The following is a 26,353-nucleotide window of genomic DNA, read 5'->3' on the forward strand; positions in this document are numbered from 1 at the left end:
CTCAATGTAATGTAATAACATGTAATTGTAAATTTAATGTTATATTTGTACTTCATCATAACTTGAAATTACCTAATAAAAAATAAAAAATAAAAAAAAAATAAAAAATATATATATATTTATATGTTACTGTTACATGTTTTATTAATATTGTTTCATATTCAGTTTATCAGTTTACTATTATTTCATACCTTAAAAAAATTGGGTATTATTTTCGAAAGCTCCCTGTTGACAGGTATTTAATAGACCGGTTCGTTGCTGAGTTAGCATCGTGTTTGGGTCTCACCCAGGCGTAGTATTTTCAATTCCTCGGCTGGCTCCTCCAGTACTCCATCACCACACAAGCAAAATTTTCCGCTTACTGAAGTGGTAGTAGGAGATTTTCAAATATTGTCAGAATATTCGTAACCCGAGAATAATTGTCTTTTTTTAAAATATACATAGGTATATGTATTTAAATATTTTGTTTTTATAATCCATGTAAAAGCCCGACTGGGAGTAAAACCAAATAAAATAAAAATGTCTAATTTTATAAAAGCGACGAAGTATTTATTCGCCTATACAACTCTTAGCGCCCGTCACAACATTCAATTTGAGATTCAATCTAAGTTATTCCCGGACCAAAAACCTTACAAAACATCGCACAAAAACTTATTAGGCCCTTCACCGAAATCTATATTTTCCGCTCCATAATTCAGGGGAATGACTGCCGATCTTATTTGAATATGCGAGCGCACAAAGGTTTGGCTCGTAATTTCTGGCGGACCATAAACAAATGGAAATCCACCCGTGTTTTAAAGTTTAAATTCGGATCTCCAGCCACCAAATTTTTGCAAAACATCGGATAAAATAAAATAAAAACATTGAGTTGGGGCCACAACGCTTTTTTTCCATCGGACGTGGAAACAAAAATAATGTGGCCCTACCCCAACTTTTTATGTTTAAACAATAATTTTGTTAAATATTTGTGATAAAATCGCCTCTGGATACCCGCCTTTATACTTATTGGTTTACGTTATACCACACATCAAACACCCACAGCTATAACGTCAAAACTTGGATGATGGGCTTTAAAGTTATTTTGGTCGTTTAAATTCTGATAAACTGTAGTGCGATACCTTTGCCATAGGTTACCCCAAGTGATTTGCTACGTTTGTTGATTAAGCCGGGTTCATCGAGTGAGGTGTGTTCAGTATGCGCCTGCTTACCAGCTGCGTGACGTGCCGGGTCGGGAGAGGCTGGTTTGGCTGGTAAAGCTCCATGCCAGTGTTATTCATTTTTCCATCCGCCTTGCAAGAATTAGATGCGAAAACATAATTAATTATAAATTAAATGTAAATACCTTGAACCATTTCATAGTTACTTAACTAATCGAACCCAAAGCTTTAAAATTAAAAAAATAATCGGCCTATAAGCATTTTGGGTGTCCCCCAAGGAAGTGTCCCAGGCCCAACTTTATTTCTCCTGTACATCAACGATCTTTTTTACCTAATTATCGATGGCCCATTCATAACATTTTCATGCTCCACTCATTCAATCTGAAGTGTGTGACGAATCGAATTTCGTCACAAATAAATTTGAATTTTAAACTGAGTGTGTCCTGCAGTGTGCGCCCAAAGACAAGTGTTGACAGACGGGGGTTTTAAAGAAAGAAGTGAGAAGTGCGGTGTAGGACGATGCGGGGTAGGGCGACAGGCCCTACGAGCTCAGGAACTAGACAATCAATAGGGAGACAGGAGATAGAGGAGCTAGTTAGGAAGAGGTTCCTAAGAAACAATTAAAGTGAGTTGTAAAAAGTGGACAATCGATATCGCCAGTTAAACTAAAACGTGAAGTCGACATTACTAAAACAGGATAATAAACGAATGTATTGTCAAGTGCTGATGCGATTTAAAGCATCAAACAAACATTGCAAAATAACAGTTCAACGGATAGGGCTGAAAAGTGCCGATGTACCTTGTGAATATTAAATAGTGATAAACCAAAATAATAAACACAGCGCGCCACCCACTGCCCACCGCCACAGCCCCATTGCTGCATTCGGACGACACCGCGCCTGAAAAGGCCCCCCCGCGGAACGCAGACAAGATTTCACGAAGTTAGTTGTATCCGAACCATATTACAATTAGTTAAGATTTAGATGTAAGTAGACATAAGCATAATTTAGATTTAGTATTAAAACTTGACAAACCCAATTAAAATCGAAACTCATAATTATTAGATGTTCTTAATTAAATTCACTTCCCTAGTCCCCACCCAAGCAACCCGAATTGATGAGAAGGCAGAGTATACGGCTGAAGAGGTAAGTATAAAACAGCAATATATTTAAGTATTATTCTGAGCTAGTTCCGGAAGATATGTTAACGACATTGTTACAAGTGGACACATTCAAAAGGTTGAAAAATCATTAAAAACTGTAAAAATGGATCAGAATATTATTTCTACCATTAAACTAAAACACCACTGAAATGATATTTTTGTCCAACTAAAGTAGCGATGCGGACATCTAGCGTCTGTGCGGCGTCCCGAGCCTTAATCCCGATCCGGCCTTACATTATTATGCTCAAATTCCCGACAACTTACAACCCCCTATATTTTCTGATTTAGGACGGGTTATCTAATTTAGAAGAGCCCTACATTTCTTTACATTATTATTATGGTTTTACGTGCCTATAAACGTGGTTTTACATGCCTTCAGAAAAAAATACACCTAGTTTTTCCTAGTTTTTATACAACCCTCATCAATTCTGATGAGCGCTGTCTAATGACTACCTCTTTAATTATTGAAATTATGTTCATTGATTCAAAATTTTAAATTTCAACCATATTATGTATTTATGAAGGTGGATTACAATAACGCAGAAAGATAAAGTAACTGGAGAGCTAATTTTAAAACACTGAATTGGCTCTTTCCTCGGTGTTTTTTTAGTGTATGTCGAAACATATATACTGCAAAAAGTTATTTCGCTTGGGATCTCTGGTTTAAAACTTTAATGGTGGAATTATGAGTAATGGTGTTGGGTCGCTGTTGTAATTTAGTTTAAAGCTTTTTATACGCTCTATAGTTTTTGGTCCATCAGTCTGGTCTAGGTTTGCAAAATTAATTTGAAAAATGAAAAACAGTATAAAGGTTCAATATAAAAAACATTATTTATGACAATATGACTTCGTGCTTGAGAAATACTACAATAATAATAACAAAAATACCAAATGAAGGGAATTTATCGAAATTTCGCTGAATTACTAATAATAACTTTGTCAATCTGTGAGAAATAGTTACGAGGAAGGCCAATTCTCAAGTTATTGTTTTACAAAATTATCTTTTAATTATTGTCTGTATCTGTGTTTTCTCCTTAAATAAATAAAAAAAAAAGTGGGTGTGTCAAGCCTACGCAAGACAGAAGTGAAACTTCTAGTTTCAGCTGATGCTTGGCGTGGCGCAGTTCGCTGGTGTCTGAGAGAGAGGAAAGAAGAGAAGAGAGAGAACGTTCGTGAGCGGCTCCCCCACCTCAACAAGGTTTCACTTCAAAAATGCCACAGCCGAGAATCGAACCTCGCTTAACTGATTGAAAGCCAACCACGCTGAGCACCAACTGTAAGCAAAGCCGCATAAATTGATTATATTATGTAGGTTCTGAAAATATGAGAGCTTGTTATGTTTTATAATGTTACCTACATCACACCCAAAATATAATATATTTTTAAAAATAATGTACAATGTACAGAAATAGAATCCCACACAAGATCGCGTAGTGCGCTCTAGCGAACGGATATTTTATCAGAGGGAGATAGTTTTAATTTTTTTTCTGTAAATTATTACATATTATCAAAATAAATAAATTAATTAAATAAATGTAATACAATTATCATAATATACGGATTAGATAATAATTTTAATCCAACACAATAACGCAAAGCGCGCTCTAGCGGAGTAATGTTTTATCAAAGTGAGATAAGTGTTTTTATTATTTTGCAATATTATTTTCTTTTAAAAAATGTTCTGACCTACTAAAAAATAAGATATTGAATGAAAAAGGCGTTAAAAACAAAAAAATAATGTGCGATGGCCGAGAATCGAACTCGGATCAACTGCTTGGAAGGCAACTATGCTGACCATTACACCACCAACGCCAGTTGTCGGGATGAGCTAAGAAGCATTTATATGTTACTTCAAAACTTTGACTAGATCAAATGAATTTTAATCGGTGGTGGGGGTACCCGCATTTTCGTTTCGGTCATGAGTCGGTTTTACTCCGGTCCTCGAAATTGCATGACGCGCGTAAAGAAGTTTCACTTCAAAAATAGTGAAGGTCAGAATTTTGTTAAAATTTTCACGTTGAAAAAAATCACTTTCGATTGCCGAAAAATATTATCGTTTGAGCAAAAAATCTAGTATTGAATAAAAAAATTGTAAAAATTGCAAAAGTTTGGGAAACCGCCTTACTAAACTATGTAGCAATCAATTGATATGAATTATTTCCATTCACTTAAATCAGTTAACACAGAACAGGTTAATATAATTAGTCGATTAATTCATTTACGGGGGGGGGATAAAGAAATGTAAGTACGCCTTACGATTTCAAACCCGAGAATATGACCAAGCATAGCAAAGTCCTGTTTTAACTAAACCGTAAATCCGTAAAAACCATCTGTCCGTAAATTTGTTTGCACGTTCCGTTTCATAATGGTTGTGGTGAAATCGTCGTGTTTTTATTAGATTTTTTTTCAAATTTTATGATACCTACCAGTCTGATGAACGTTTAGAAAAATAATTGTTACAAATTGTGTATTTATACCTTATTTGAAAAATTATAAAAAAATAAGTTAAAATATATGATAATGGTTAAATGGTTATGGTATACCTAAATAAGAAGGCACTTATTTAAGTACTTACGAATCTTATGATTTCAGAAGATATTTTCATTTTTATTTATTAACGTATGAATGTGAATGAGGCAAGGAGTGTGTGCCAAGACCGAGTTGTCTGACGGTCCGTCCTCTCTGCTTACTCCTGCGGGGAAACGGCGTGATGGTTAGTCAGTTAGTTAGTTAAATAAGAGATAATTAGAAACATACTTTTTGGATCCGAGGTCTACGGTTCACAGAACTACTAGTTTATAAAGCATGTCCACATATTATAAAAAAAACAACTCATCACAATATGATATATTATGTATTTTATCTTTTTGTGCACAAAGAGCATTTTTTGTAAAAAGCAGCTTATAAAGAAAAATTACATACCAGATAGCGATCACTTGTAGTTTTTTTTATTACTGTAATTTACGAAGATAATAATGGAATGAACTTACTATCCATCCACTTGGTATCGTATTTGAGCGTGCGCAGGTATCCGTGGTGCATGGCGGGCAGGTGGGTGTTGTTGGAGAAGTCCCAGCGCGCCAGCAGTGGGTCCGGCGGCGTGCCGGGCAGCGTGCCCGCGTGCCCAGTACTCGCCGCCCACAGGTCACGCGCGAACAGGCTTCGGGCGCGCGCGTGAGGGGAGGGCGGGCAGCGACCAGCACCGCGACCCACGCGTGCGCGATGCACGTGCCGGGGCAGGTGCCGGAGGTCTTTCTGAAGGAAAACACTCGGGTTCAATACTCAAATGAAAAAAAATTGAAAAATTATTTTGTTCGTCACTGGGTATAATTTGTGTTGTTGCTCAGCTTACTTTTTAGAACACCTCGAGATCTGTACGACGAAACACGAATAGCTAATGAAACCCTTTCCGTTGCGGAGTTATGAGTTTTGATGTTTTTATTAAATTTCTGTGAAACAACTGTCCCAAGTCTTGGAAGCATTTCGAAAAACGTTGAAAGATATCTAAACTCTGTATTTTACTCTGACTCACACTCAATATTTTGCTTCAAACTCTTACAAAAAATATTCGGTCACAGTAACGTTGCCGTGTCATCTGGGGAGCGCGATGACGTTTACTTACATGGTATTTGGAAGGTTAAGGATTAATAGGATGTTCCGATAGAAAAAAACGTTTCTGCCACTACATCAGTCATACATCATCGAATTGCCCTCTGATGGATGAAGTGCTCCCAAAGGTTCAAAAAGGGTTAGTTCTTTTCCCAACAGCATAATGCTTCACTCCGCTCTTCACCAACTGTTTCCATTTCTTTCCTCACTTTTAGAAACAAGGCTTTATATTATTTATTGTGTTTTATTCACATTTATTGGGCTCTTGAGATGATTTTGCACAAGAACGGCGCTCTTAAAATCATTGAAATATTATTATTATTATATTGTTAGATAATTCATTCCTTTCATTCGTAGTATTCGCACAAAAGGCATAATTATGTGGAGTCAGTCGAGTATTTGTAAGGAGATAACATTTGTTGAATAAGAATGTTTTAAAGCTGATTATTAATGTGTTTGACGCGTTGTGGTAGGTTTGTGCATTTTAATTGCCATGTAATGGGGCCTTCTTTGGAAGACTTGTCTGTTTATTTTGGGTACGAAGAGATTTTTTTTAATCTCGTTTAATGTTTCATGTCAAATAATTACTTCTTAACCATTTCAGACCTGAATTAAAACTGGCAGCGATAAAACACATTCCATGCATAACAGTAACTTGTAGAATTATTTAAAAAAAAAAAAATTCCCACCAAGTTTAGAATATAGTGCTATTTTCTCTTAAAATTATTAAGAATTTATATCTTTCAATATTAATTTTACAAAATATACAAACATAAAAAATTAGCATTCCCATGTGTCAAATGGATTTTTTAACGATATTATAACCACACCAATTTTCAGTATTTTTTCTCAATGTCTTTTCTTCAATTTGTATGGAGTTTATAACTTTTGTAACATTATATTTCTTATTATTTGTTCTAATTTAACCTTTTAAGTTACAACCTATTTTATCAAAATATTTTGGGATTTTAAAAGTGGTCAATAATATTTTTCGTGAAGAAATTGTTTTTCTCAACTCGATTAGATACACCAAAATTCCAACGTAAATACACAAAAAAACACAGTCCAATAAAATATTTTCAGTTAGACTTTTCATTTCCTTGCAATCTGAGATTGGAGATTATTTTTATTTAATTGAATAACGAAACCTTTCGAGGGATTTTGAAAAGGAAAATTTGAAGATTACTTTTCTACCGTTTTGAAGAACAAAACAAAATTATTTATTTCTGACGCCAAAGTATAACTTTGTTAAAATCTTGGATGTTTCAATTATTTTCCGAGTAAAATGTTATTCACTTTGCTACAGTACCGACTGCTTACTAAGGCAGTGGCTCTTAACAAATGTTCCTCGAAACAATTGTGTTCCGTTAATTTCTGTGCTGTATATTATTGCACCAGTGGTTCTCAACCAAAGTTCCTCGAAAAACTAATGTTCCACAACAATTTAATTAGCGATCCGCGGCAATGTGAAAGCTGAAATCTTTGTAGGAAACGCAGTTAGCAAAATCACATTTTTTCTGGATCGTTTTTTAATACTTTTTTTTTTTATATTTTTTTTTTATTGAATAAATAGTTAATACATAATATCAAAAAACAAATCCTGCTAAGCCGATTGAATTGGCTTGTCAACAGGTGCTTAAAGTTAGTTTCAAATACATTTTTTAAAGTTATAATTTACATCTTATATCTACAGAATTAACAATTTTTTCATACAATATTTCATACATATTAAAATAAATATTTTTTTTCCGATAGCCAATTTTTCACCATATATTTAACCTTATTCATAGATTTACATTGCTTTATAGTGTCAGGTAATAAATTAAATATCTTCGGTATGTTGTATTCAAACGTTCTCTGTCCGTATTTATTATTAAATTTCGGAACTATTAACCCGTCATTGCGCGTGAATCTAGTACTGTATTTATGTTCTAATTTTTCTTTATGCTGCGGGGTAAATATATACTGAATTATGATTTTTTGCCATAGTATAGCCTTAACAGGTAAAATTTTGGCACTCTGAAACAGCAACGGTGTATTATGTCTCTGTTTAAAAATATTAGGGACGACTAGTAATTTTACAATTGCGTTTTGTACAACTTGGACTTGTTTCAGATTGGTTGTACTAGTATTTCCCCATATGGTTAATCCATATCTTATAATAGATTCTGCCATTGACATATAAATTATTTTAAGTGTTTCAATTGATAGGAAAAAATTTAATGTGTACATTCTGCCAGCAATTGATCTGAGTCTTTTACAGGTTTTTTTTAATATGTTTGTCCCATTTGAAAAAGCAATCTACTGTAACACCAAGATAGACATGTTCTGTAACTAATTCTAAGCTTTCACATTTACAATTAGTCGGGATATTTTTATGGATGCAATTAAAACTATGAGAAATAATATTAGGATTGAATTGAAATCTGGCATTAGGTGATCTTATATGCATAACTTTGGTTTTTTTAGCATTTATTAATAGTCCTGCATCATGTGACCATTTACAAAGTTGATTAAAGTCAATTTGCATGAGTTCAATTGCAATTTGTAGATCTTTATGTGATATGACCAATGCCGTATCATCTGCAAATACAAAATGTTTAACAAAAGAGAAAAGTTTTTTCATTATAGTTACATAAATTATATATAGTGTAGGTCCCAATATGGAACCTTGTGGAACTCCTGCAGATACATTCTTAATAATACTTAATCCGCATAAGGATATATTTTTTTAATTAAACACTAATGTGGAGAAATTTAGACGTGGAAGTGACATAAGACTTTGGAAATGCTTTAGGAATTAAATATAAAGAGTGTTAAACAAAGACATTTCTAAATGGTTTTAATTTTGATTTACAATTTTTTTCTCAAAATACTACGAACTAACTTTACAGACAAGCTAAATTATAATGAAGAATTCCCACACACCGTACAAGACAGACATACAATATTAGACTAAAAAGAATGAACAAATTAAAACACATAATTTTTTTCTGTGTAGAGGCATTAAAATGTAGTAAATGGATTAGTTCCCAGTGAAATATAAAATGTACCTAGATGCACGTTTAATAAAAATATTAGAATTATCTGTGTAATAAATATAAGAAATAAATAGAGTGTAAATTGAAATGCAAAAATTCATGTTTATATTAGATCACACCAAGAGGAACTATTTCAAGTAATTTTTTCAAATAGCTGACCGCCGAAACCTGCAAAAAAGCTGAAAATCTCAGGTATTGCGTTCAATTGATCGAAATAAGTTCCATTGTAGATTTGATATAATCATTGCAATACATTATAGTTACAGTTTTAATCGATATATATCATGTATTTAAATTTAAAATTATTCTGTTGTCACTGCTAATCAAGTTTAAACACAGTGTTTCAGGATATCTGCAAGTTTAAAGAGAGTGTTACATGAGATCTGCTAGTTTAAAGAGTGTTCCAGGAGTGAATTCCAAACATCAAACGTCCAAAAGATCGAGATTCCCGCTTGACGGTTTTGCGTAGCCCGAATTTACAATTGAATATCATTTAATCTTACGCCGGATGGATAATTTATTTATGGATTACCGCTCCAACTTATTTCGCTAGTCGCGTGGTTCGCCCGTACACTATTTCTTCCAAAGAAATCTCCATTACCCACATCGGGAATGATTGTTTTACTGGTTGCGGAAACAAATCTCGTCGCGCCCGAAGCAAACTCGCACTCGACGGTACAAAAAGGGAATGGAATCCATCCATACAAATAATTACTCCAAAATGGAAATCACCGCGACTATCAGCTGTCCAGTCCTCGATCCCACACGTTGACTGCCCAGCTAAAAAGTGGTTTCTTATTTTCGGCCAGGCCCAGATGTCGCTCTCAGCCTGCCGCACGAAAAATTTCCAAACTACCATAGACAATCGTCCAGTTCCTAACAACTAGATTAGAGAAACGAGGGAGATAGATGTGATGATGCAGAACAAATTAATTGATAAAATATAAAAACAAAAGGAATCTAGCCCTGCATCATAACAATCTGCAAGTTTAAATGCAGTGTTTTTCTGGAGATCAAGTTTAAAGATAGGGTTTCAGGAGATTTGCAAGTTTAACGAGAGATTTGCAGGAGATCTGAATTTTCTTATCAAATTTAGATCTGTGTTGTCTAAAATTGTTAAGAACACCTTACTCTTACTATATGAGTGTATTTACCTACTACAGTAATTACTAAACACGCCAAGAAATAAGGCGGGCTCGTACGTTCTAATCCTCGGAGGCATTCTGAGCAACAAATTATAATTAGGAAGGCATGTTGCTTTAAAATTAATGATTTTTTTAATTTCCGCACATAATTAGTGAATTTATTTTAAATTACTGGAAAATTAAATCACGTAATGATGATTCCTTGATTTTTTACCTACATGAAAAGTATTTATTCGTTTTACGTAGTCAAATAATCAGTTATAGTAATGACTACGCGAGCTGTTGAAACGACGAAAATCAGGATCAGTATGGTTTGAATACGCTAAATCGTTTGTCACAGTACTGTTTGCAGGTTAAAGGATTTGTTTGCGATTGGTGAACGGGCCGCCAATAGCGACATGCGTTGCGCATGGCTGCATTCGCATTGCAATGTTCGCTTGCCACAAAACTAATGAACCATCACGCCATCCCCATAAAAAAATAGAAAAACGCCCAACACACACCTTATCAGCCCATCAAGGGAAGGGGAACAAACTAGAATGCGCGGAGCGGGCCGGGGGCCTGACCTCCTCCCTTTCTGAGATTTGTCTGTAAATGAATCTGACCGTAGTCACTGTACTTTTCTGCGATGGAAGTTTCTGCCTGGTTTCTTCAACGATGACCGCCGAATAGCGCGTTTTGCGGTCATCGCACGACTGATGACTTAGTTTATTCAAAGAAATCTCTAACCCTCCTGAGGTGACAAAAATATTGTCACGTGGTTTGCCACCAGCTCGTAGAAATGATGCCCAGATTTCATTTTTTTTTTTTTTTTACAATATTACCGCACAAGAGTCCCAACTGCTCCCGTCTGGAGCCAGTGAGACTATGGCATCCCCAATTGGGGTATGTTGTGAGGCTGAGGGTATTGGGGAGGGGAGGGAGATGGGGAAGAGGAAGGTGAGGAAGTACCTGGCTATTCAGATCTGGTCACCAAACACGGCTAAAGCCATTTCAAGCAACGTTTCAATTCTGAATGGTGGTCTTACACCAGGGCGATACTGAGAGTATCTTCCACTCTGGAACGTGCCGCAAATATACTATATATTATTTTAAATTAATTAATTGTGAAATAACACAAATTAATCAAATAAAATTTATTTGCGCACGCCGGGTTCGAACCCGCGACCTTCGGATCTGTAGTCAAAAGCGTATACCACTAGACCACGCCGGCCGTCATGTTCGGGAAAAACTGTCATTTTGGATGCCTATGGTCTCATAAATATCTAGTGTGGCGGACTCTCTATATTTCTACAAAAATCTTTAGAATACAATGTGATTGCTAACACGTGTGACTCTGATAACAACTTTCTATGGATTCATGTAAACAAGCTCAATCTTAAAATAGGATTAGTATATAAAAAACCAAATACTGTGTTCAAAGACTTCTTAGAGACACTTTCCTCTCAGCTATAAACATATAAAAGAGGTATTATATTTGGAGACTTTAACAGAAATCTGTTTGATCCAACTAATACACCCACTCGTAAATACACAAATACTATTAGTTTAAATAATTATACCATTTTGAACAAAATAAACAAAAAACACGCAACACGCATCACAGAAAATACAAACACAATCATTGATCATATACTCACCGGCATAAAACTAGAATACTCATTAACGAACTGTGATAATTCAATATCCGACCACAATATTTTACTCCTTGATGTAATTCACACATATACTAAAACCACACCTATAAAGTCGTCCCGAAAATATACACATATTGATTTTGATAATCTAAAAAATAATATCATCCAAAATCCCTTTCATCTTAACATGAATGACGACTCGGTATTAAACTATGACAATCTTGTAAACTACCTCACAAATAAAATTAATTATAATAGCATCACTAAAAGTAACACAAAAAACATAAATAACCCAGACTGGATAACCAAAGACCTTATAAAATTAACCAACAAAAGAAACAGATTACACCTGAAACTAAAAAAACAACCAAACAAGACGTTATTGAAAACAGAATTCCTAGTAGTAAGAAATAATATTACTAAGAAAAAACGAAACTTAAAACAAACACACTACGGTGATCTTTTTAAAAAATGCGAAAATAACAGTAAAAAAACCTGGAAGTTAATAAACAACATCATACAGAACCAATCGAATACTTTGAATACTTTTTGTAATAAATTAATCATTAACAACGAAATAATCACAAACAACGCAAAGATATGCGACCACTTTAACAATTTATTTTGTAACATTGGCTCCTCTTTAGCTAATAATATACACAACAAAATCACACACAATATAGCCAATGAAATAACATTAGTGCATGATAGCATGGAATAATTATATCTTCAACCTACCACGGAATTAGAAATAGGTAAAATAATAAAATCCTTAAAACAAAATGCAAGCGCTGGTTATGATACACTCAAATGTAAGACAGTTCTAAGTCTCTCCACAGAATTGGTTCCTATTTTATCAAAGTTAATTAATCAGTGTCTTAAAGAGGGAACTTTTCCAGATAGTCGCAAAATTGCTAAGGTAATACCAACTCACAAAGGTGGGTCCAAAACGGATACCTCAAATTACAGACCCATTTCTATCTTACCAATCTTATCTAAAATCTTTGAACGTGTAATCTACGATAGATTAAACAACTTTCTATCAAAAAAATCGTTCTTATATAAAAAACAATATGGCTTTAGGAAAAAATCAAACACACTTGCGGCAATAAATGACTTAATCAGTAAACTTAGAAGCAGCATTGATGGTGGAAATTATATTTTATCCATACTAATTGACCTTCAAAAAGCCTTCGATACAGTAAGCCATGACATACTTCTCAAGAAACTCGAGAAAATTGGTGTAGTCGGTCCTGCTCTTAATCTATTCAAATCATATCTTAGCAACAGAAAGGAATTCGTTAGCATCAATAATCAAAATTGCAACCACCTACCAATAAACTGCGGAGTTCCGCAAGGATCCATACTAGGACCACTTCTGTTCCAAATTTATATAAGTGATATCTCCCAATTAGATTTAAACGGTGATATTTTTTTATATGCAGATGATACTGCAATTTTCTACTGGGGTAAAGATTTAAACATCTTGCTAGAAAATGCACAGAGTGACTTAGACAAAATTAACAGTTGGCTCCAATCAAATATCCGTTTTTTTTAATATATAACAATGAATATTAAAAAAACAGGATACATGATTTTAAGCTCCACTCGTAAAATAATTCCTCCTCATGTACCCTTAAAAATTGAAAATAACAACCTGCAAATCCTGATACAGGAGAAATATCTTGGACTGTGCATTGATAAACACTTAACTTTTAAACAGCATATTCAAGATATTAAAGATAAAATCACCCCCTTAATTGGCGTATTCAGTCGGATATCATATTTGTTACCAAATAAAATTTAAAAAGGTCTATATTATAGCCTCGTACACTCACATTTAAACTATTTGATTGAAATCTGGGGAAATACATGTGAAACATATATAAATGAACTAGAGGTAACACAAAATAAAGTAATCAAAAAGCTATTTCATTTCAAACCTAGAACATCAACAAAAAAATTATATATAGAAACAAAACTATTAAAATTAAGAAAATTATATGAATATAATACATGTCTCCTTATTTACAAAATAAATAATAAACTCATACATACAAATACAGAACTCATTAAAACGTCCCAAGTACACACACACTTTACACGGCAACACGATAAAATACATTTAAACACCATACATACTAATTATGGCAAGCAATCCATTGGTTACGAGGGGAGTAACATATATAATTGCCTCCTAGACGAAATTAAAAATGAAAAAAGTATAGGTACATTTAAAAAAAAAAAATTCAGTTTTATGCTCCAAAACAATGAAAAAGAATAATATCCATGTGTAATATATTTATGTGTAATATATATGTTATTTCTAGTTAAATAAGTGAAAAATGTAATTTTCTTTTATCTAGAATAAAAAATATTTAAAAAAAAGTATCTGTCTTCCTGACTCGGTTCAAGTATTCCATTGAATCCTGCACAATATTTTCCTTGGTCAGAGCGTCCCCAACTACTTCTTTATCTCACTTCGTCGTCATATTTTCTCCTAACACCCCTATCTCCGAAATGTTTTTTTTATTAGATGAAAGCATTCCTGTCTGCGTAAGGTAAAATATTTTTTTCTAGCTACCTGAAAAAAACACTACACAGCTGCTACCGTCGGCAACATCAAATTATGAATATAATTTCAGGTAAGCCGAATTAATTTTTAAATTATGCAAAAAAAGCCGTGGTTAAAAGAATTTAGACAGGATGAAAGCCTGATTCCTTGATATTAAATTTCCGTGAAATAAAGGGTGGATTCTAGTTAAGAAGAAGGATTACGATATAATTAATTTAAATTAAATTAAATTGCATATATTATACAATATATGCAATTTAAAATGGGAACGATTTTGGTTCACGGAGCGGAATCCTGAAAATGTAAGCTTCGTTTAATCTCTCGATTAGATTTAGGATGTCCTCCGATTTAATTTATTTTTAATCTCAACTAAATCTGGAATCAAGGGAGGCTGTGTACAAGGTATTGAGGAGGGCAGAGGGAACAGACCTCGTAAAGACGGTTCAGTGTAAAGTTTATCAGGGTACTCCAACGGGGTGACGCAACGTGTTTTGGGGTTTAGGAAAACCTTATTTGAGCGGCAGGATTTTTAAAAGCACACAGAGTTTTACCGCTAATACCTCAAAATTTCAGGTTAAGCATTTATACTGATCTAATGAAAAAACGAACTAAGTCAACTTTTTGTGACAGTTTTATTTATTTAGTTGGGAGAGGTAATCACATTTGCGATGGATTTCTACATTCCCTTCTCCGTCAGATCCTCTGAAACCACGTCATCCTTGTGCTGAAGCGATCAGAATCAAAAAAACAATACACTCCGGAGAATTGGCCTCTTGGATAATCTTTCAGGATACTGAAAACGGGAAAAGTATTAGTATAAATAATAATAATAATCACAAATTTATTTCACATAAAAATCATACAATAAAACATGCGGAAACTTTGACTAGCCAACTAGGAATGGATCCTGTTTTAGGTCAGTCAAATTGACAAGTTTAGTTCATATAATAATTTAGCACTTAATATAAAACAAAACCGGTAGGTAAAGTAAATAACAGCCAGATAGTAGTAATAAAAAGACAGATCACCGCAGGAGTTGTAAGGTAGAAAAATTGGGAAGAGTAGTTTATAAGTTTATAATTTAGTTGGGTGATTAGAAGATAATCGATAGCATTGATAAATAAAGTTTAGAACAGAATAGACAATTGTGTTCAGCGGTAATAAATATGTTTTTTTTTTGTATCGTATGGACTTTAAACAATTATGTGTGAGTGTTTTGACAATAATGTCCATATATGTTTTTTATAATGAGATTATCTATTGATCAACATATTTTCACTTTTTACCCTCCCTAAATCAAAGAGCCAGTCGTTAACCAATTTGTGCAACACATTATTTATACTTTTCGTTTTCCAAGCATTAGCAATGATATTAAATAATGTAGGTCCTAAGTACGAGAATTGCCGCTGCCCAAGGGACGTCGAGGTTTTTATTGGGACAGTTGGATTATTCCTTGAAAGTCGGGTGTCGTAAAGGTGGTCGATGGAAGGGAAGTGCTGACGTTGTTTTTGTGCAAGTAATATAATCTTTCTAATATATAGTTGTCTAACATCGAGAACTTTTATTTCCGTGAATAATGCATCACTGGGGTACCTGAATGGTTTTTTGAGGATGACTCTTAGGACGGGTTGTTTCGGAGAATTTGAACAATTCATCAAATTTCAACGTTCATTTTCGGGTTCTGTGTAAGACTTATTCAAGTTCTGTTTTTATATAATTGTAGGCTAGTTGCTTGACAATACTAAAATAAAAACAGAACTTCAAAAAATCTTTCACAGAACTTGAAAATGAACGTTGAAATTTGATGAATTGTTCAGATTCTCCGAAACAACCCGTCCTTAGTAGTGATTTCTGTGCTTTAACCAGGGAGTCTAATATTGTTTCGTCACAGCCACCCCAACCTAGGGATGCATCTTCGAGTAAAAAATTACACATATCATAAAAAGGTGGGTAAGTTTTCTGACTTTTGAGGCAGTTGAGTTAATGTGTTCTTCCCATCTCAGATATTTGTCTATGGTGATTCCTAAATATTTTAAACTATCCACGGATTCTAGGTTATTGCAAGTACAAGTATTTGGTTCATTACAAATGTGAATAGTAATATTCAGTATTTCCTTGCACTAAAACGTATACATTTTGTCTTATCCATGTTGAGAGTAAGGAGATTATTATCTAGCCAATGTTTGACATTGTTTATCCCGATTTCGGCTTTTCGTTGCGTTTCATACCAGTTTTTTGCATCAAATATTTAGACCGTATTGTCAGCAAAATTGATGATATGATCGTCAAGGTTACTGTTACAGAAGTCATTGATATAGATATTAAACAAAATCGGTCCTAAAGTACTTCCCTGTTGAACACCAAATTCGGTATTGGCTGGATCGCTTAGAGTGTCACTAATATTAACTTTTTGACTGCGATTTTCTAGATAGCTTCCTAACCATTTAAGTAACTGCCCCTGAATACCGATTAGCTGAAGTTTTTAGAAAGGATTTTGTGCGAGATGGTGTCAAAAGCTTTAGCCAGATCCAGAAAGAGCGCGATGCTTTTAATTCCTCGACCGATGTTATTAGAAATGACTTAAGCCAGTTTGCCAATGGCATTTTCGGTACCTAAACCCGATCGGAAGCCATATTGTCTCTCAGAAAGAATGTTATTGTCTTCAAGGTAAAAGCTAAGACGGTTTTTGAAAATTTTCTGTATAATTGTTGAGACCGAATTGACCAGAGATATTGGCCGGTAATTTTGAATCGCAGATTTATCTCCATTTTTGTGTAGTAATACAACAATTCAATGTTTTACATGGTTAGGGAATATTCATGATTTGAGACTTAGATTTGAAATGAAAGCTATCGGAGCTGCTATGAATGACTAAATTACTTTTAGCAGATTTGTCGAAACTTTGTCTGGTCCACAAGCGTTAGATGGCTTTAGGTCGTCAATTATTTCCAAGACTTTGTTTGTCGATATTTTTATATTGTCTATTTTATGGTTGATGTTCGAAGTGACCATCTTGGCAAAATTGGTTTCAGTTTTATTGCATTTTGGCAAGTATGGTTCCCACCGATGTGAAGTAGTTATTAGCAAAATTCGCCATATTTTTAGGATTAGAGGAGTTTGTGTACCTATATCTAACGATTTAATTTCGGAAGACCTATTGATTTTTTTTGTTTCCCACATACATTTTGGAGAATAAGAATTTTCGAAACAGGATTTTTTCGTGCCCTGTTCACGAGTAGGTGTATTGATTGTTACTATGAATCCATTTTCTGTGAGCATGCATAGGTAGTTGTTGAAATGGGGGTGAAATGGAGATAAAGTGTTAATATTAAGATCGCCTATAATGATTTGACGTTCAAATTTATCGGAACTGCTAATAACAGTTTGGAGTGAATTAAAAAAAGAATCTATGTTCAGGAAAGAAGGTGATCTATATATAGCAAAAATACATAAGTATTATAATATTATAAAAGAACTTTATGTATTGAATGTAGAGATAAGAGCGATCACGGCCAAAGAATTGATGAAAAGCTGGCAGACTGCCTCTTCTGGTCCCTCGCTAGTTTAATCGGGAGAATTTCTGCAGAACCACTTTTTCACCTCCAACCAAGCCCAAAAACTCGACTCTTCAAGATAACGGAGACTCCCTCTTTTACTCTGCACTGAGATTTATAAATGAAGGAACCAAAAATCCAGAAAAAATAGGTTTTCCGGTTCTTAAACGAGTTGAAAGTCAGCGGGCCAGACAGAATACCTAACCCCGGTCCTGTTCTGCAGAATTAACTCCTCTGCTCTCAACATTATTTAAACACTCACTCAAAAGTGGAAAGATGTCTTATCTTTGGAGAAAGGCGATCGTCCATTCTATCCATAAGAAAAAAGACCGCTCCAATTCTTACAGCCGTCACTTTCATATTCTCAAGGTATTGGAAAGGATGGTTAGTAACAAGTTGCTCACATACCTAAAAAATAATAACATCCTAAGCGATCGGCACTATGGATTTCAACAAAACCAATCATGTCGCGATCTGCTCGGAAATGTAACGCATATTAGAGAGTGGAGACGTTTCAGAGAAACGAGATTTCTTGTCCGGTTGGATATCTCCAAAACCTATGATAGGGTCTGGTACCGGGCGCTTGTCGTGAAGTTACCATCGTATAGGATCCATCCAATCCTGCATAATTGGATTGCGGACTTTCTCAAAGGAAAAACAATTTAAACCGAAATTGACCTCTCTTTGTCTTCTCCGCACCAAATGATTGCGGGGGTGCCACTAAGATCTGTGATGTCGCCGACGCTCATTTTTCAGCACATCAACGATCTCTTCGAGCAAAAACCAAATCTGATGGAGTTTTTTTCCATTCGCATTTACTCAAAAAGCATTTTGTTATTTAAATAAATACAATTATTCACTATTCTTTTTACTACCTAAAACATTAAACGTCAAATAAAATAAAGTGAGACTGAAGAGAAAGAAGAGAATGAACTACAACCTAGTGACAGCACGTACGTCGTATTCTACTCCGCTGGCTCGTTTGTTCATTAAGAAGTAGGGGGAAAGCGGCCCAATGTCGTTACTCTATAAGCATTTTTGTATCGCCGGATAAATTACGTGACGTCATGCTCAGACCGCTCACCGCGAACATGCTCGCCCGTCTGTACGTCGTGTCGCAATAGAAACGAGGGGCGTTCATAATAATACAGCTGTTTCACCCGTAGACGTATTCTTTGAATGGCTATCTCTTTCTAATGAGTTTCGTTCCATTTGGATATGAATGATGTCATTTGTAGCCATTTCTTTCATTCACTCAAATTTGTAGTGCTATTATATCCTTATGAGTTTCGTTATTCGAATTCAATCTAGAAACATTAACGTGCCATATTTTTTTTCAATTAATATCAACATAACTCGTCTTTGTATTATATATGTCAACTAAATTGACACAAAAAACTTTTTTGTGTTCTTCGTATTTCGTTCCTGTGTCGACACAAGGTTTACGTTTTGACTTTTATTATATTTATAAAACATCTAGCGCTGACTCGTGAAAAATCATTTGCTATTTTAATTCTAATTTTGGAGAAGACAAATAAAATAATTTTATGTTGAAATATATGTTTACAGAAAATTATTTTATTTTAATTATTTTACAGAACCTACTTTAATACCTCGTCTGATTTTTTGACACAATTCGTTTCAATTTGTAAAAATTCAATGAATATTCGAGTTCTTGAGTTTATTGAACTAGTGTTTCGGACGCACAAAATTAGTATTTTTTATGATATTTTTTTGATTGAGTCTTGTGATGATGATTTATACTAACGCATTTCTTTATATTTCTATTAAGGATCCCAAAGATTTCGTGGTACAAGCATGAAAAAGGTGTGGGTATACCAATATTATTTTTAAGACTATGACGTAACTAACAAAGCTTGACGAGGCTTATACGCTGCCGACCTAGAATATTTTACGATAAAATAATTCTAAAACGTGACTTAAATTTTTGCTGTAAAACTTTTAAACTTTTAAAGTCGCTAATATTGTAACGCGATTTGAGTGGGAATGTTCTTAAATAGTTTTCTTCAATATTTGAATGTTTTCCTGTTTAAAAGTCTACTTAGTAAAAGCAAGGAAGTTGGTATTGGCAGAAGGATTTATACATTTAGGCCAAAATAACTGTAGGGCAATAATTAGAGAAAGGTTCAAAATATGTAATAGATCGGATTGTGATCGGTTGGAATGTAACTTTGTGACACTGAAAGCTATTATTTTGCTCACGGTATAACATTACAGTGCCCTTGAGGTGATTTTTCTTACCATAAATCTCTAAAATATTATAAAAATCTTATGTGAACACCACACAAAAGTCCCAACTGCTCCTAACCGTCTGGAGCCAATGAGACATATCCATAAAGACAAACCTTTCACCTTCGCAGTCCGCGGCATTGCAAAAAACTAAGTAATTAAAAAAATGTAAACAACCATTGTCAATTTCACATTTAAGCTTAAGTATAATTTCTAACTTTTTGAAATTTCATAAATATTCTCCAGTCTTAAAATTGAACAAAAAATATTCTATCTTCTACTAAATGTAATATCAATAGTACTGTACGTTCAAATGTAATTTCTAGTGTACGGGACGTGTTTTTTTTTAATGAAAAGACTGTAAATAATAAGCGCCGGCAAACATCAGCCCTCAACCTGGGTAATGATTTAAGTAAAACACCGTGAGGTGTCTATTCAAACCATCATAAAATTAAAGACGATTCAAATCAAAATTCAAATCGCCGGCACACATCAGCCCTCAACCTGGGTAATGATTTAAGTAAAACACCGTGAGGTGTCTATTCAAACCATCATAAAATTAAAGACGATTCAAATCAAAATTCAAATCGCCGGCACACATCAGCCCTCAACCTGGGTAATGATTTAAGTAAAACACCGTGAGGTGTCTATTCAAACCATCATAAAATTAAAGACGATTCAAATCAAAATTCAAATCGCCGGCACACATCAGCCCCCAACCTGGGTAATGATTTAAGTAAAATACCGTGAGGTGTCTATTCAAACCATCATAAAATTAAAGACAATTCAAATCAAAATTCAAATCGCCGGCACACATCAGTCCTCAACCTGGGTAATGATTTAAGTAAAACACCGTGAGGTGTTCTATTCAAACCACCATAATATTAAAGACGATTCAAATCAAAATTCACATTTTAATTACATCTATTGTACTGGTATGCAGAACGTACAAAGGGGTGTAGCTTATAGGTACTTCATATTTCTTACAGCCAACCCAATTGACAAGAAGTAGTATATATTTTTCAAGATTACTGTGTTTTAATACACAGATAGAAACTGAGACAATCGGAATGCTTTCAGCGATGATTTCAGATTGGAGCACATTGTGCGTCTGTTGATTGTGATAAGCGCGCCATGCGATACAGCAAATGGTGCAGGCGACTGCTACAGCAGATGGCCAGTAGTAAGTGGCCAGCAGCAATGGCCAGCACTCGGTAGCCAGCAGTTATTGGCTGGACTTAGGAGGCCATCAGACGGTAGCTAGTAGGAATTGGCCAGATTGCTAGCAACCAGGTAGCTAGCAATCTGTAACCAGCAGGTATTAGCCAACTTTTAGGTGGCCAGCTGTCAGTAGCCAGCTAGATTTGGCCAGCCTTAGGTGGCCAGCTGTCAGTAACCAGCAGTAATGGGGCCAGCTTTAGGTGGTCAGCAGTGGTGGCCAGTTCAGTCAGTAGCCAGCAGGAATTGGCCAGCCTTTAGGTGATCAGCAGCGGTGGCCAGTTCAGTCCGTATCCAGTAGGATTTGGCCAGGCTTAGGTGGCCAGCATCGGTGGCCAGCAGTTGGTAGCCAGCGGGACGTCAGCGGCATTTGATTATAAGGAACGGCACACGGAGACGCCCCACTATTGTATTTTTTTTTTTTTATTGCACAACGGATAGATTATCCAATTACTGTACAATTCTCAATTTGACAATCTTAACACCTATGAAGATAATTATTGTACAAAAAAACTTTAGGCTATTTAAAGAAGAATTATATATATCTAGTGCTTCTGAGATTTCATTCAATAGCACCATTCCTCTTGTCATGCTATGTTTTGCTAGAATATCTGTTCTGCCGTATGGTATTTTGAATAAATCATGTCGACGACTACGGCTGAAGTTTTCGGGCACGTATAAACCATAGCATTCCAAGAGGAACGGGCTATCAATATAGTTATGGATTATGTTAAAACTAAGTATTGCAAGATTTGCATGACGTCTAGTTTCCAAACTAAATCTATTTGTTGCCTCAAGTAAGTCCACATGGTGCATGAACCTTGGATAAGTTCCACGCATCCGCATATAGACATACCTGAGGAATTTTTTCTGGATTTGTTCCAGCATATTAATATACTTAGTTTGGTGCGGAGTCCACACACCACTAGCATACTCCAGCTTACTTCGTATGACGCCATCAAACATGGCTTTCATTGCATCTGGGTCGTGAAATTGTTTACATGTTCTGGTGATAAACCCCAGGAGTTTGTAGCATGCTGTAGTAAGTCGTGATATGTGGTCCGAGAATGTTAGTTTGGGATCAAAGACGATACCGAGATCTTTATAGCTATTGACTCGGCATAATTTTTTCTCTTTAATGGTTTAATCAAAAACTACGGGCTTCTGAGAGCAGGTATATGTCATTGTTACGCATTTTTTTATATTAAATTCTAATTTGTTCTTATCTGACCATTCTGCTATAGCATCAAGGTCAGATTGCATTTTTAAGCAGTCTTCGTAAAATATTATTTCCATCAAAAGTTTGAGATCATCCGCAAATAAAAGACATCTGCTATATTTTACACAGACCTGGATGTCGTCTATAAGTATTAGGAACAACAGAGGACCAAGGTTTGACCCTTGGGGAATACCTGACAAGGCGGGGAATTGTTTGGATTCCTGTCCATTTATTGATACATATTGTCTTCTGGATTTTAGATATGACGCGAAGAAGATAAGTGTCAGTTGATCGAAGCCAAGTTTAAACATTTTAAGTAATTTTATTTTTATTTATTTATTTAACGCCCAGAGGGCTTTTACATGGTTGGTAGTATAATTTTAATTTGACAAATACTTTCAAACATAAAAAATAAGAATAAAATTACATTTGATAAAAGCTATGCAACAAGTCATACAAACACAAGAAACAAAAACAGAAAATTACAGCTATTTGTTGGTTTACATGATGTGTTTAGGAGTATTGTTGAAATAAATGTTTTAAATGATCCACAAAACTTGCCAGTAATAAAATATCATGATCAACTGGATCAAAAGCCTTGGCAAAATCCGTATACACTACATCGGTTTGGTGTCTCGAGTCCAGTCCGACGGCCACCAATCGCGAAAATGTTAACAAATTTGATACCGTGGATTTTCTTGGCATGAAACCGTGTTGGTTTTCTCCTAGAAACGGCATAATTTGGTGATGTAATTTCTTATAAATAATCATTTCAAATATTTTGGGTATAGTTGACAGAATGGCAACAGGTCTGTAATTCTTAATATCAGCCTTGTCTCCAGCTTTGAAAATTGGGCTCACACGCGTGAGTTTCCAGGAATGGGGGAAACAACCAGTAGAAATGCTTAGATTATATATATATATATAACTCAGTGGATGACTTATGATTTTTGACATATAAGCAATTGTATTAGGGGGTATTCCGTCTGGGCCTGCCGCCTTATCGAGCTTTAAAGTCCGAGTACAGGCATCTACTTCCTCTGCACAAGTTAGCCCAAGACTGATTTTTCCGATATTCCAGGGCTCCTTTGTTCGAGTAAAGTCTAGATTAAGTCTTATTGTCTTGAGAGAGATGCGTCCGACTTATCTGTTGGAGTGCCTGCAGTAAATATTTCGTCGTACATCGTTGTCCGGGTAGCTGTTTAAAGGAAAGCTCAGCTTTCAGTTGAGAAACAGGAATGGTAATTCAAATTATATAAAAAGTTCACGTTTTTACGTATTGCTTCGACCAATTGTAAATATTGAATATTAATACATATTTTGTTAGTGAGGTTATTATAGTATCTTCTACAGGTGTTCGTGTGACGTCAGCGCCACCTTGCAAAAACATGTTTACAGTTTTCAGTGCAGGTGTTCAATTGCATCAATAATATTTTAGTTCACTATTACGGCTTAAGTCGCCTGGTAACAGCCTTTCACCTTTGTCAATATTATGATTTCGTTTTGGAAAATAGGGTCATCGAACTCGCAGGTCTGTGACTTAGCTGCAAGTCTCATCTAATTCATATTTATACTTTATTAAATGAAATAATATCATGCTTTAGATTCGATATAGTCTATTGTTTTTAATATAGTGTCCTCTGCTTGTAACGCCGTGTCTTATCCACGCTTAAGCTTTCTAATAAAATTGTTTTTATCTGAAGTGACCTGTCTAAATAATAAATTTAGATAAAGTCTAGAAAATCATGACAATACAGCACCCTTGAGGTGATCTTTCACAAAAACTGCGCTTTACAAATGAAGTTAATATCATTTTTAATTTGTGTTATGTGCTATAGGTACCTATGATCTACGTGGAAAAACACGGTTTCTTAGCCCACGACCTGATGGTCCGGAGCCGAGAGGCTTACAGCTTTACCACAAAGGTCGTCAATATCATATGGGAGGCACAATAAAACCTGAAATACTACAGCATTGTGTCCTGCCTACGCTCCTGGCTACGAGTAACACAAACACAGTCATACTAACCGACAGCTTTGGTTTCCATGGGGCCACGAATCACCAGCGATGGTAGAGCTGTTCCGTAATATAAGTTTTATGCGCCGTAAATTGAACAGCCGGGTAACTTATATCGCATTGCGGATTTATTGTTTTGTTAAATGTGCTGTGATTTAAGTTCATCGTATAATAATATTTAAAGCCCGTTTCATTATTACAGACCGTAAAGATTTTTAAATAATCTGTAGTCGGTCGTGTGTCAAACGTAATTCAGACCGAATTCCAAGCAGTTATTTTTCATTATTTCTTTCGAGCGTAGTTTTCTAGAAATAGCACGATATAACTGTACATGTGAACATAGTAATAATTAACGCAACAAATAAAATCCTTCCGAAACGAACACCCTTAAAAATTTGTCATTAGTTTTTACTTTGAAAAATATTTGAAAATCTCCGTAATTGGGCTTTTTGAGTGGTTACATATTTTTATTCTAAAATTCAACTACTGTGTACAAAAAAATGTTATTTTTCTTATCTTATGAGATTGTGCCATTTCTTACAGTAAATATAAGATTTGTTATGTTGTTAATTAATCACTTAGCAGTTAATTTAGAACACAAACACATTCACAAACAACACCAAATAGGTCAATTCATAACGCACTTAGTCGATGTATTGTAGAAAAACAATAATTATTACAGAATAATAAACATACACTACGCATAACTGGAGCATTTGGTTCCTTAGAACAGGCAACCTGCCTTTCTAGGAACTAATATCGACCTGACAAGACATCAGCACAACAGCAATTCCACACAATATTTAAAAAATCGGTTGTATCAAAATTCTAAATTGTTATTTTGCCATGTAAATGTATTATTAAATTTAAAATAAATTGAATTAAAGTGTTGTGGTAAGTAGTTACCACGTAAAAAGAGCACTAAAAGTAGCTTGTAACCATTGAATGTTGTTTAAAATAAATAAAATAATAACAGAGCTTGATAAGAACTTTCAAATTTTATGAAATATTTAAGTTCTATAAAATAAAAACTCCCTTAGGCTTTCTTTGTAGGTTTCGAGCGATTTCATTAAATATTCGGCCATTGTATCAACAAAAGACAAAGTAATCCAAGATCTTTACCCAAATTATTAATTACAGTGGGTGATTAATACCCCTAATCGATTGTAGCTAGATGGCGTTAGACGTCAGTCATTCTATTTAATTAGCAAGTAAGTGTTGCCTGGCTTCATTAATATTCACAGCGACTCGACTCGACTCGACTTGGCTCGACTGCGCCTGGGCTTGAGTACCTGTGCAGTTGATATAGTCTTGATTAAATTAATTTAGGCGTATTCAAAATAATTCAGTTTGATGACCGAGTACCTATAGCTCAAATAAATGTCAGTCAGCCATCATAGATAAATAAAACAATATTTCAACAAGAAATACCCTATGAGATACACTAAATTAAGATAAAATTAACCTTTTTAAAAATTTTGTAATAACTTAATGAGAAAAACCTTAAATTTTAATACTTATTTTTTTCAAGACAATATTAGTGATTCACAAACGAAAATTTGAAATAAAAAAATATAGGAATTGTGTGATCGCAATAGGCGAATCAAGAGTGGACTGAAAAAATAAATTAATTGTGAACTTGGAAGTTGATACAACTGGTTGGAGATGGTGAACATGGAGTAAGGAAGGAATCCGACTTACCCCTTTGATGTTCTTCAAAGATGTTGATGGTTGGTTTCACTCACAGGAGATATGATTTATTTCACGCAC

At 34.7% G+C, this 26,353-nt stretch overlaps 1 protein-coding gene across 1 annotated transcript in view; it reads right to left on the minus strand.

Moving 5' to 3' along the window:
• The window catches only part of LOC149411499 (semaphorin-2A-like), a 302,491-nt gene that overhangs the window by 43,694 nt on the left and 232,444 nt on the right, over positions 1 to 26,353 (minus strand). The window contains exon 7 of the mRNA XM_089646667.1: positions 5,310 to 5,574. Within this exon, the coding sequence (XP_089502793.1) occupies positions 5,310 to 5,574 (265 nt within the window). The remainder of the gene's footprint in view (positions 1 to 5,309; positions 5,575 to 26,353) is intronic.

The sequence above is a fragment of the Hesperophylax consimilis genome, chromosome 25 (assembly GCF_061612785.1).
Source record: "Hesperophylax consimilis isolate HC1 chromosome 25, BYU_Hcon_1.0, whole genome shotgun sequence".
Taxonomy (NCBI): Eukaryota; Metazoa; Arthropoda; class Insecta; order Trichoptera; family Limnephilidae; genus Hesperophylax; species Hesperophylax consimilis.